The 12,786-nt window shown below is 39.8% G+C and overlaps 2 protein-coding genes across 2 annotated transcripts in view; both read right to left on the bottom strand.

The window, feature by feature from the left end:
* LOC130818625 (uncharacterized) overlaps positions 1-1,545 on the bottom strand; it is a gene marked incomplete at its 3' end in the record, with an annotated part of 2,415 nt that extends 870 nt beyond the window's left edge. Inside the window, exons 1-3 of the mRNA XM_057684788.1 lie at positions 1,291-1,545; positions 695-840; positions 74-136 (exon numbers count right to left, since the gene is read on the bottom strand). Of these exons, the coding sequence (XP_057540771.1) occupies positions 74-136; positions 695-840; positions 1,291-1,545 (464 nt within the window). The remainder of the gene's footprint in view (positions 1-73; positions 137-694; positions 841-1,290) is intronic.
* Positions 1,546-7,546: 6,001 nt separating this feature from the next.
* On the bottom strand, positions 7,547-10,406 carry LOC130818626 (uncharacterized). The gene is made up of 7 exons (XM_057684789.1): positions 10,152-10,406; positions 9,556-9,701; positions 8,935-8,997; positions 8,800-8,853; positions 8,583-8,706; positions 7,972-8,408; positions 7,547-7,586 (listed from the first exon to the last, which is right to left on the bottom strand). Exons 1-7 carry the CDS (start codon positions 10,404-10,406, stop codon positions 7,547-7,549), a joined length of 1,119 nt encoding a protein of 372 aa, XP_057540772.1.
* Positions 10,407-12,786: the final 2,380 nt, after the last annotated feature.

Consider the following 12,786-nt stretch of genomic DNA (forward strand, 5'->3'; position numbering starts at 1 on the left):
AATAGTGGCCTTATACCTTCCCAGCCAATCCATCCCCAAAATTACTTCTAAACCTTCCATATCTAACACATACAAGTCGCTAGGAAAGACAACCTTTCCTATCCTTAAGGGTACATCCCTATACAGTTTTTCACAACTGTACAATTTTCCCGATGGTACAGCCACCGTATAAGAAACTTTTTCAAAGGTCTCCAAATTCAACTCGTTCACCTTACTCTTTGCAAGAAATGAGCATGTAGCTCCCGAATCAAACAATACATTCACAGCTATAGAATGAATGGCGAACGTACCTGTAACCACATCTGCTGCCTGGTCAGCTTCTCTTGCACTGACCGCAGATACCCTTCCGCTCGCCGGCTGTACATTATTTCTTCCCACGTGATTTCCCCCGCGCTGCATTTCTGACCCTTCTACTCGATTTCCATCTACCCGGCCTTGCCCGCCATAAAAAGGTCGCTGGAATCTCTAATCAGCATTACCACGATTTCCATTCCCGTGCTGTTGACTGGCTTGACTACCAGCGTTGTTTAAATTTTGTTGCCGGTTTTGACCACTCGGATGTTGACTTCTCCCCCCTTTCTTTATGTAGCATTCAAACTCTCTATGCCCTCTTTTGTGGCAAAAGTTACATTCGATCAGATTTCCTTCGCAATCTTTTGCCGGATGATTTTTCTTGCACCTCTTACAAAAATACTTCCTCTCATTGCCATCTCTGTCCAATAATGGCTTAGTAAGCTTCACGTTGTTCCTAATTCCTGAATTCGAATTAGACCCGCCTCCCTGAAAATTTCCAAAATTCCTTGCTTTCTTCTGATAAAAGCCCGACACATTCTCCAAAGCCTGGCCAGAAATTTTTTTCCTTTTCTCAGGGACATTACCCTTCTCTTTTTCCTTTTCTTTCCTCAAAATATTCCCTATTTGTGACGCTCGCTTATACATCTGCTCCAGTGTGTTATATCGGTCACTCTCAATATGCTTTTGAATATCGAAAGATAAACCTAGCTCAAAACGTTGCATCTTTTTCTCCTCAGTGGGTACATCATCAGGACAATACTTGAGGTATTCCATAAATTTGTGATAATATTCGTCTACCGTCATACTACCCATTTCCAATCGCGCAAACTCGTTCGATTTATCCTTTCTAACATGCAGCGGATAAAATTTCTCTCGCATAGCTCTTTTGAACAAATCCCAATCAAAGTCTCCCTCAGCTTGCTCTAATAACCCCGATCTACTGTTTGCCCACCAGTAGTCGGCTTCCCCCACCAAATAAAAGGCAGCTTGATTGACTTTTAATTCTTCTGGGCACTCAACGACATCGAAAAGTTTGTCAAATTCTCTTAACCAAAGTTCCAGTTCTGACGGTTCTCCCTTACCATCAAAGGTCGAGGGTTTGCTCTGACTAATCCTTTTGCTCATTTCAGAGGCTAACTCCGACAAAGACTTCTCTCGGGGTGCATATACATTTGTTAACGCTTTCACCAGATTTCTTATCGTACGGTTAGCATCACTTCGAGACAGTCTCTTCCTAGAAATTGGAGGCATCTTCTGCAAGCGAAAGAAAGGTACAAATCAAAAGAAAGTCCTAAGATTCATAACCTTTGGAGAAAGAACAAGGTTTGCTGGGTAAACCTAACAGTCGCTTACTTGTTTGTTTATCCCTAAATATATATACATATATATATAGGTATTGTTATTTTCATTATTCGTTATTTTTACTGTTATTGTTATTAATATTATTATTATTATTATTATTTTTTTCTGAGTTGAATTGCTTACAAAAGGAGAATTACATGTATAATACACGAACTTACAACACCAAAAGAAACAGCAAACACACCTCAATATTTTATAGATATCTGTTGATACATCAAAAGTTGTCTCATACAAGAGTTTACATTATTACCTTATCGTTTATTTGATTAAAAAGATACAACTAAAAAGAAAAATAACTCAAGGAAAGATGCGAAAACAAAACAAAAGAAATAGAACATCTAGCGCCAAGCATCCCAAGTGTCAGCACCCTCATCGTAACTTGCTATATCGAAGTCCTCATCATCCCCGTCTTCTCCAGAATCAAAGCTGGAATCCGAATACGATTCTTCTGATTCACTACCACTATCTCTAGGGCTGCTTAATTGTAAATCTTCTACCTCTTCCTCAGGATCTTCCTCATCAGACCACCCCCTATCAAACCCAACCTCAAAGCCATATAAGTCGTAATGCGATCCCCAGTTCTCTCTCTCATCATCATCGCTGGAAATTTCTATATAAATAGGCGGTTCACGACTAGGCTCCCACATCTCAATATCACTCTCTGTCTGAGCCTCGGTTTCCACCAGTGGGGAATCAGGAAGGACCCGCTCTCTTAGTGGTTCCATGGTCCCATCGGTGCCGCCCGATATTGGAGGCTCGCCCTTCCTCTCAGGGGTTACACTCTTCCTAGATTCAGACAAACGGTGTAACCTATTTAGATCCAAATCTAAGTCGTAACATACTCTATCGGCTTTTTCCTTAACCATAAGCATCCTTTCCCTATAATCTTGGATACTTTCACCACTCCTTATTTTCCATATGTCAGCGTTGGAAACTTCCCTCCAGACAGATTCAGGGTCAAACCTCGGTACCTCTCTTGATTCACTGGGGGTGCGTGGGTCCATAGGTGTCTTTCCCGTATACATAATCCTGAACACATACACATAACGAAAAGGAATCAAGTAAGAAAATTGTTAACTAAGGACACCTAGACACTTTATAACCCTAATGGTCCAAAGCCAGCTACATCACAACAAACACATTCAATGTTTTTTTTTTTTTTTTTTTTTTTTTTTATCACATTCGACCATTCCCCGTCTCTCATTCCTAAGGTCTGATATTCCTTTATCTCCTAGGGAACGTTGGCTCTGATACCAATTGTAACGGCCCGGTTAAAGTGACCCGGAAAATCATGTGAAAACATGAATCCGGTTCACTTACGGACACAAATAAACACATCCTTACTCGGATCGTCAACGTTCCAACGGTAAAGGAATATGGTCAACAAAGAAAACAGCGCCAAACAAAACAAAACCAAACAAAACAGCGGAAGTCTTTACATACAACTCGAGAGCCCACCGGCCTCTAGACTAGCTAAAAGTTGTACGAAATAAAAAGAAAACATCATAAACTTTGTTTACATAAACTGAGGTATTTAGACTCATTACAAAGTAAGTCTAGACTTGATAGTTACGGGTTCTAAGCTGAATCCTCACTCCAGCCCCCTCCTGCAGTTAACCTGCTGCACGTCATATGATAACACGTAGCAGGTTCCAAAGAACAACCAATACACGTCAGAGACTTCATACATATACAAAACAGGTTGAATACAAGCATTGTGTTTACCCTAGCATGCAAAGGCTCTATTATGTAATCTTTATTCATTATTTCCAAACCTTGTAACGTTGCCCGTCCTGTTCGGGTCGTACAAGTCATATTCCAAATTTGTTTTGGTGGAATACACTTGGGAGAGCAAATCCCAAGGCAACCACCTACCTAAGACGTTGCCCGTCCTGTTCGGGTCGCCAAAGGCTAAGTATGCATACCCCCATGGTGACCATAAAGATCCCTGAATGCCATGGGAAAAATAGTTGATAGTTTTCCAATTTATTTGTTAACCCTTCTGGGTAACATATCCATAAATTCTCAATTTCCACATAATCATTTCATATTATTTGAGGTGTCTAAACCTTATGTGATTACAATGCCTTGATTAGGAATAAAACAACATTACTTGCACAACCATATAAACAGTATGGTCTAAGCGTGTACCTTTAAACACTGCAAATCCAAACGACGTTTAAGCACGACAGGAATTTCACCCTCTTATGAATCGAGGTCCTAATTAACAAACACACAGAACGACCACGTTTAATAACGGGTTTACACACACAATCCACTCCATACTACTAAAATATCACAAAAACTTGATAATTTCAAATGTTTTCATCCAACTCATGATTGCTCCAAAATTCCCATTCTGACCAGAAACTTTTATGGCCAAATCGGACAGTTTAGAAAATTCAAATTAAAAATCCGACTTCACCGCTGCGTCCGGAACGCATCAATTACCTTGGGTACCAATTTTCATAATTTCTAGCATCCGATTACTATTTTTAATTATTTTAAGCGTTTTAACGAGTTTTAAAGCGCATCGATTAGATAAAACAACAACGAAACACACCCAACACTCGGATCGGGGCGCCACTACCGAGGCAGCAGCTGCTGTCCGAAACTCCTTCTACTTAAATTATTTTTATTTTATATATATTTTTTTCTATTTAAATTATTTAATCCTTTTTAAATCTCCATACCAAAATACACCTAACCAAAAATCGAATTTACATTTTACTAAGATAAAACAAATAAAACCAAATCTTCTATCACATAATCCACTTGATATTTCCACACATCTAACAATACATCAAATCCCATCAACAATCTAAACCATCATCAAAACATAAAACTAACAACTTTAGTCATACTCATCCTCAAGATCTTCAAGAACATTTAAAATTTCATAACCATGATAAGTAAATTAAATATTTGATCCTCTTATCAAATTTAAATTTTGTAGAGAATCATAAACCAACAATTTTTTTTTATTTTAAACCGAACATATATATATAAGGACAATCCTTTAAACAAATCAAATTTTGTTAAAGGATTTGTAAACTCATGGATACTTACATCACTTAATCCACACACTTAAAATTTCATCTAACAAACTAAAATCTTGTTAGAGAAATATAAATCGTAAAATAAATTCAATTTAACATTTGAATAGACTTTATTCTTATAACAAATTTAAACTTTGTTAAAGAATGTAAATCAAGGAAAATTTTGCATAACAGAAATATGATTTAACCCTTTTAACAAATCAATTTTATCAAAGGATTATTAAAGAAAACTTATATAAAATACTCAATCCTCCTAATAAGTCATAGGATATCATCATATTGAAAGAAATATTATATAATCTCATACTAGAATTTCTTATAAATAAAATTTATAAATAACAACTCAACTTACTTACGCTTTGATTTGAAGATTGGATTGAACAAAGTTTTTTTTTTTTTTTTTCTTGAATACCGAAACAAGAGCAAGAAAAGAGGAAAATTTTCTGAATTTTGTTCACTTTGAAAGCTTAGGAAAAGTGAGGAAACTCAAATGATGCTTAAGGATTAATAGGCACTTAAGAGGTGAGCTTAATGTGCCATAATACTCACTTATGAGAGGAGTTACAAACTCCTCCCATTCCTCCTCACCACAACCGGCCACCCCTTCACTCCCCTCTCAATTTTTATTTATTTTTTTTTATTTAATTTAATTAATTAATTAAGTCATTATTATATTATTGTTAAAATAGAAAGAACCGTTACGCGATAGCCTCGTACGCGATAAAACTCGTTACCGTTAAAATTTAACTCACTTTATTTCTTAAAATTATCTATGTAGAATAATATAATTTAATAATACGTATTTATTTTATTTTATTATATTATTTCTTAAACCCGATAAATTACGGGGTGTTACAGACTACCCCCCTTAAAAGAAGTTACGTCCTCGTAACTTATGTGACAACGGAAAACATAGAACACACATGCTATCACAATTAACTCCACATCATAACTCATGAGTAAAACACGACTACCAAAACAAAGATTTAACATTCCTCGCGCGAAATTCCTATCGCCCTCTACCCCCCTTAAGAAGTTACGTCCCCGTAACGCTACTAACCTGAAAAAGGTGAGGGTACTTTTCTCGCATAGCGTCTTCTGTTTCCCAAGTAGCCGCTTCACGCTCGTGATTTGACCACAGGACTTTTACCATAATTATATCCTTCCGTCGAGTGCTACGGACCTTTTTATCCAAGATTCGAACCGGTTGTTCAGGGTACAACAAAGATGCATCCAAATCTAAAGGTTCAGGGTCTAATACATGAGTGGCTGCGGCATGATACCGCTTTAACTGAGACACATGAAATACATCATGTACCTTTTCTAAAGAGTTTGGAAGAGCTAACCGATAAGCCACTTTACCCACACGTTCCAAAACTTCATATGGCCCAATGAACCGAGGGCTCAACTTTCCCCGAGCACCCAAACGTACTACTCCGCGCATGGGTGATACGCGAAGTAATACCTGTTCTCCCACGGTGAACTCCTCTGGTCGTCGTTTCAAATCAGCATACGACTTTTGGCGATCCTTTGCCGCTTTCAAACGATCCCTTATCAATCGTACCTTCTCACTCATCTGAAACAACAATTCAGGTCCTAAGGTCACCGCTTCAGTAAAATCGTCCCAATAAACCGGACTACGACAACGACGCCCATACAAAGCCTCGAATGGAGCCATCTGTATAGAAGCTTGATAACTGTTGTTATAAGAAAACTCAACTAGATCCAAATGTTCATCCCATGACCCTTGCCACTCCATGGCAATAGCACGTAAATATCCTCCAATACCTGATTCGTTCGTTCTGTCTGTCCATCCGTCTGCGGATGAAACGACGTACTATAGAGCAACGTTGTACCCATGGCCTGTTGCAAGGTTTGCCAAAACTGTGACAGATATCGTGTGTCTCTATCTGACACAATAGTACGGGGTACACCGTGGAATCGTACAACATACTTAATGTAGGCTCGTGCCAATTGTTCCATCTCCCAGCGACAATTCATAGGGATGAAACGTGCCGATTTAGTTAAACGATCAACTATAACCCATAACGCATCATTACCTGCTTTTGTTCGAGGTAAACCCACAACGAAATCCATAGAGATATCATCCCACTTCCATACTGGTATCTCTAACGGTTGTAATAATCCTCCTGGTCTCTTATGTTCACTTTTAACTTTCTGACAGGTCAGGCAGCGTGAGACATATTCTGCAATATCCTTCTTCATCCCCGACCACCAAAACATTAACTTGAGGTCTTGGTACATCTTGTCACCACCCGGGTGTACTGAAAATTTCGTACAATGGGCTTCATCCAGGATACGTTCCTTCAAAGATTCCTCCCCTGTCGGTAAACACCAACGACCCTTGAACCTCAAGCTTCCATCTTCATGGACAAGGAATCCCTCTGATGTTCCTTCCCGTGCTTGGTCCTTTAATTTCAAGAGTTTCGGGTCTTTATCCTGAGAATTCAACATTTCCTCAAAGAACGAAGGTCGTATAGCCAAGGCATTCAAACATCCCTGTATTTCGCCTTTACGTACTACTTCCAAGTTCAGCCTAGCGAAATCCCGATGCAACTCTTCTACTCCGTCCAAGGCAGACAGCGAGTGACTAGACTTCCTACTTAAAGCATCGGCCACCAAATTCGCCCGCCCCTCATGATATACGAACTCCAGATCATAATCTGTCATCAACTCTAACCACCGACGTTGTCGCATGTTTAAGTCAGGTTGTGTATAGAGATATTTCAGACTCTGATGATCAGTGTAAATCCTACACTTAACGCCATACAAGTAATGCCGCCATATCTTGAGAGCGAAAACTATAGCGGCTAATTCCAGATCATGGGTCGGATAATTAACTTCATGTACCTTCAGTTGTCGTGATGCATAAGCAATCACCTTACGGTCCTGCATCAGAACACAACCCAACCCTTTCTTTGATGCGTCACTGTAAACAGTATAATCCAACTTAGGGTCAGGTAAAGTAAGAACAGGGGCCGTAGTTAACCTTTCCTTCAAAATCATGAAGGCCTGTTCACATTCATCCGTCCATTCGAACTTCTTCTCTTTCTTCATTAACGAGGTCATGGGCCGAGAAATACGCGAGAAATCCTTAACAAAACGACGGTAATACCCGGCCAAACCTAGGAAACTTTGTACCTCGGTGACGTTCTTAGGTGACGGCCAACTTCGAACTGCCTCCACCTTTACCGGATCCACCGAAATACCTTCCTTAGAGACAAAATGACCCAAAAACGATACCTTATCCAACCAAAATTCACACTTTGACAACTTCGCGTACAACTTATTTTCTCGCAGGGTTTGCAGGACAAATCGTAGATGTTCCTGATGTTCTTCTCGGTCTTTCGAATAGACCAATATATCATCGATAAAGATAACGACGAATTTATCCAAGTATGCACCAAACACTTGGTTCATTAAGCACATGAACGCGGCTGGAGCATTTGTCAACCCAAACGGCATCACTGTGAACTCATAATGCCCATATCGTGTTCTGAAAGCGGTTTTATGTATATCCCCTTCAGCTATTCTTAGCTGATGATAACCTGATCTTAAGTCAATCTTCGAAAAGATCCCGGCTCCTCTCAATTGATCAAACAAGTCATCTATCCGGGGCAACGGGTATTTATTCTTAACTGTTACCTTGTTTAACTCTCTGTAATCAATGCATAACCTTAAACTACCATCTTTCTTTCTCACAAACAGAACTGGAGCGCCCCAAGGTGAAACACTAGGTCGAATATAACCTTTATCCAACAATTCTTCAAGTTGAGACTTCAATTCCTCCATCTCCTTTGGAGCCATACGATAAGGGGCCTTAGAAATCGGTCCAGTCCCCGGTACCAAGTCGATCGTGAAATCAATTTCCCGTTGTGGTGGCATTCCGGGAATCTCGTCAGGAAAAACATCCAAAAATTCATTCACCACAGCAATATCCTGGGGATTCCCCTCTTTCTTATCCCCCTGGCTGATATGACATAAATACAAAGGGTGTCCTTGCCTCACAAGCCTTTGCAACTCTAAGGTCGACACCAAATTCGTCCTGGGTCCCTTGGGAAACTTCCTGTATCTAACGCTTTCACCTCTTGGTCCTTCCAACAAAACTCTCTGCTCTCTGCATTCAATAGTGGCCTTATACCTTCCCAGCCAATCCATCCCCAAAATTACTTCTAAACCTTCCATATCTAACACATACAAGTCGCTAGGAAAGACAACCTTTCCTATCCTTAAGGGTACATCCCTATACAGTTTTTCACAACTGTACAATTTTCCCGATGGTACAGCCACCGTATAAGAAACTTTTTCAAAGGTCTCCAAATTCAACTCGTTCACCTTACTCTTTGCAAGAAATGAGCATGTAGCTCCCGAATCAAACAATACATTCACAGCTATAGAATGAATGGCGAACGTACCTGTAACCACATCTGCTGCCTGGTCAGCTTCTCTTGCACTGACCGCAGATACCCTTCCGCTCGCCGGCTGTACATTATTTCTTCCCACGTGATTTCCCCCGCGCTGCATTTCTGACCCTTCTACTCGATTTCCATCTACCCGGCCTTGCCCGCCATAAAAAGGTCGCTGGAATCTCTAATCAGCATTACCACGATTTCCATTCCCGTGCTGTTGACTGGCTTGACTACCAGCGTTGTTTAAATTTTGTTGCCGGTTTTGACCACTCGGATGTTGACTTCTCCCCCCTTTCTTTATGTAGCATTCAAACTCTCTATGCCCTCTTTTGTGGCAAAAGTTACATTCGATCAGATTTCCTTCGCAATCTTTTGCCGGATGATTTTTCTTGCACCTCTTACAAAAATACTTCCTCTCATTGCCATCTCTGTCCAATAATGGCTTAGTAAGCTTCACGTTGTTCCTAATTCCTGAATTCGAATTAGACCCGCCTCCCTGAAAATTTCCAAAATTCCTTGCTTTCTTCTGATAAAAGCCCGACACATTCTCCAAAGCCTGGCCAGAAATTTTTTTCCTTTTCTCAGGGACATTACCCTTCTCTTTTTCCTTTTCTTTCCTCAAAATATTCCCTATTTGTGACGCTCGCTTATACATCTGCTCCAGTGTGTTATATCGGTCACTCTCAATATGCTTTTGAATATCGAAAGATAAACCTAGCTCAAAACGTTGCATCTTTTTCTCCTCAGTGGGTACATCATCAGGACAATACTTGAGGTATTCCATAAATTTGTGATAATATTCGTCTACCGTCATACTACCCATTTCCAATCGCGCAAACTCGTTCGATTTATCCTTTCTAACATGCAGCGGATAAAATTTCTCTCGCATAGCTCTTTTGAACAAATCCCAATCAAAGTCTCCCTCAGCTTGCTCTAATAACCCCGATCTACTGTTTGCCCACCAGTAGTCGGCTTCCCCCACCAAATAAAAGGCAGCTTGATTGACTTTTAATTCTTCTGGGCACTCAACGACATCGAAAAGTTTGTCAAATTCTCTTAACCAAAGTTCCAGTTCTGACGGTTCTCCCTTACCATCAAAGGTCGAGGGTTTGCTCTGACTAATCCTTTTGCTCATTTCAGAGGCTAACTCCGACAAAGACTTCTCTCGGGGTGCATATACATTTGTTAACGCTTTCACCAGATTTCTTATCGTACGGTTAGCATCACTTCGAGACAGTCTCTTCCTAGAAATTGGAGGCATCTTCTGCAAGCGAAAGAAAGGTACAAATCAAAAGAAAGTCCTAAGATTCATAACCTTTGGAGAAAGAACAAGGTTTGCTGGGTAAACCTAACAGTCGCTTACTTGTTTGTTTATCCCTAAATATATATACATATATATATAGGTATTGTTATTTTCATTATTCGTTATTTTTACTGTTATTGTTATTAATATTATTATTATTATTATTATTATTTTTTTTTGAGTTGAATTGCTTACAAAAGGAGAATTACATGTATAATACACGAACTTACAACACCAAAAGAAACAGCAAACACACCTCAATATTTTATAGATATCTGTTGATACATCAAAAGTTGTCTCATACAAGAGTTTACATTATTACCTTATCGTTTATTTGATTAAAAAGATACAACTAAAAAGAAAAATAACTCAAGGAAAGATGCGAAAACAAAACAAAAGAAATAGAACATCTAGCGCCAAGCATCCCAAGTGTCAGCACCCTCATCGTAACTTGCTATATCGAAGTCCTCATCATCCCCGTCTTCTCCAGAATCAAAGCTGGAATCCGAATACGATTCTTCTGATTCACTACCACTATCTCTAGGGCTGCTTAATTGTAAATCTTCTACCTCTTCCTCAGGATCTTCCTCATCAGACCACCCCCTATCAAACCCAACCTCAAAGCCATATAAGTCGTAATGCGATCCCCAGTTCTCTCTCTCATCATCATCGCTGGAAATTTCTATATAAATAGGCGGTTCACGACTAGGCTCCCACATCTCAATATCACTCTCTGTCTGAGCCTCGGTTTCCACCAGTGGGGAATCAGGAAGGACCCGCTCTCTTAGTGGTTCCATGGTCCCATCGGTGCCGCCCGATATTGGAGGCTCGCCCTTCCTCTCAGGGGTTACACTCTTCCTAGATTCAGACAAACGGTGTAACCTATTTAGATCCAAATCTAAGTCGTAACATACTCTATCGGCTTTTTCCTTAACCATAAGCATCCTTTCCCTATAATCTTGGATACTTTCACCACTCCTTATTTTCCATATGTCAGCGTTGGAAACTTCCCTCCAGACAGATTCAGGGTCAAACCTCGGTACCTCTCTTGATTCACTGGGGGTGCGTGGGTCCATAGGTGTCTTTCCCGTATACATAATCCTGAACACATACACATAACGAAAAGGAATCAAGTAAGAAAATTGTTAACTAAGGACACCTAGACACTTTATAACCCTAATGGTCCAAAGCCAGCTACATCACAACAAACACATTCAATGTTTTTTTTTTTTTTTTTTTTTTTTTTTATCACATTCGACCATTCCCCGTCTCTCATTCCTAAGGTCTGATATTCCTTTATCTCCTAGGGAACGTTGGCTCTGATACCAATTGTAACGGCCCGGTTAAAGTGACCCGGAAAATCATGTGAAAACATGAATCCGGTTCACTTACGGACACAAATAAACACATCCTTACTCGGATCGTCAACGTTCCAACGGTAAAGGAATATGGTCAACAAAGAAAACAGCGCCAAACAAAACAAAACCAAACAAAACAGCGGAAGTCTTTACATACAACTCGAGAGCCCACCGGCCTCTAGACTAGCTAAAAGTTGTACGAAATAAAAAGAAAACATCATAAACTTTGTTTACATAAACTGAGGTATTTAGACTCATTACAAAGTAAGTCTAGACTTGATAGTTACGGGTTCTAAGCTGAATCCTCACTCCAGCCCCCTCCTGCAGTTAACCTGCTGCACGTCATATGATAACACGTAGCAGGTTCCAAAGAACAACCAATACACGTCAGAGACTTCATACATATACAAAACAGGTTGAATACAAGCATTGTGTTTACCCTAGCATGCAAAGGCTCTATTATGTAATCTTTATTCATTATTTCCAAACCTTGTAACGTTGCCCGTCCTGTTCGGGTCGTACAAGTCATATTCCAAATTTGTTTTGGTGGAATACACTTGGGAGAGCAAATCCCAAGGCAACCACCTACCTAAGACGTTGCCCGTCCTGTTCGGGTCGCCAAAGGCTAAGTATGCATACCCCCATGGTGACCATAAAGATCCCTGAATGCCATGGGAAAAATAGTTGATAGTTTTCCAATTTATTTGTTAACCCTTCTGGGTAACATATCCATAAATTCTCAATTTCCACATAATCATTTCATATTATTTGAGGTGTCTAAACCTTATGTGATTACAATGCCTTGATTAGGAATAAAACAACATTACTTGCACAACCATATAAACAGTATGGTCTAAGCGTGTACCTTTAAACACTGCAAATCCAAACGACGTTTAAGCACGACAGGAATTTCACCCTCTTATGAATCGAGGTCCTAATTAACAAACACACAGAACGACCACGTTTAATAACGGGTTTAC

The sequence above is a fragment of the Amaranthus tricolor genome, chromosome 7 (genome assembly GCF_026212465.1).
Source record: "Amaranthus tricolor cultivar Red isolate AtriRed21 chromosome 7, ASM2621246v1, whole genome shotgun sequence".
In the NCBI taxonomy this organism is placed as follows: Eukaryota; Viridiplantae; Streptophyta; class Magnoliopsida; order Caryophyllales; family Amaranthaceae; genus Amaranthus; species Amaranthus tricolor.

Bases quoted from the DNA above. Each gene is read 5' to 3' on its own strand.
- LOC130818626 (XM_057684789.1), bottom strand. From the start codon at position 10,406: ATGCCTCCAATTTCTAGGAAGAGACTGTCTCGAAGTGATGCTAACCGT. The intron at 9,702-10,151 runs GTCAATCAAGCT...ATTTCTGGCCAG, and splicing joins AGTGCCCAGAAGAATTAAAA to GCTTTGGAGAATGTGTCGGG. The intron at 8,707-8,799 runs GTTTCCCAAGGG...ATGTCATATCAG, and splicing joins GAAAGCGTTAGATACAGGAA to CCAGGGGGATAAGAAAGAGG.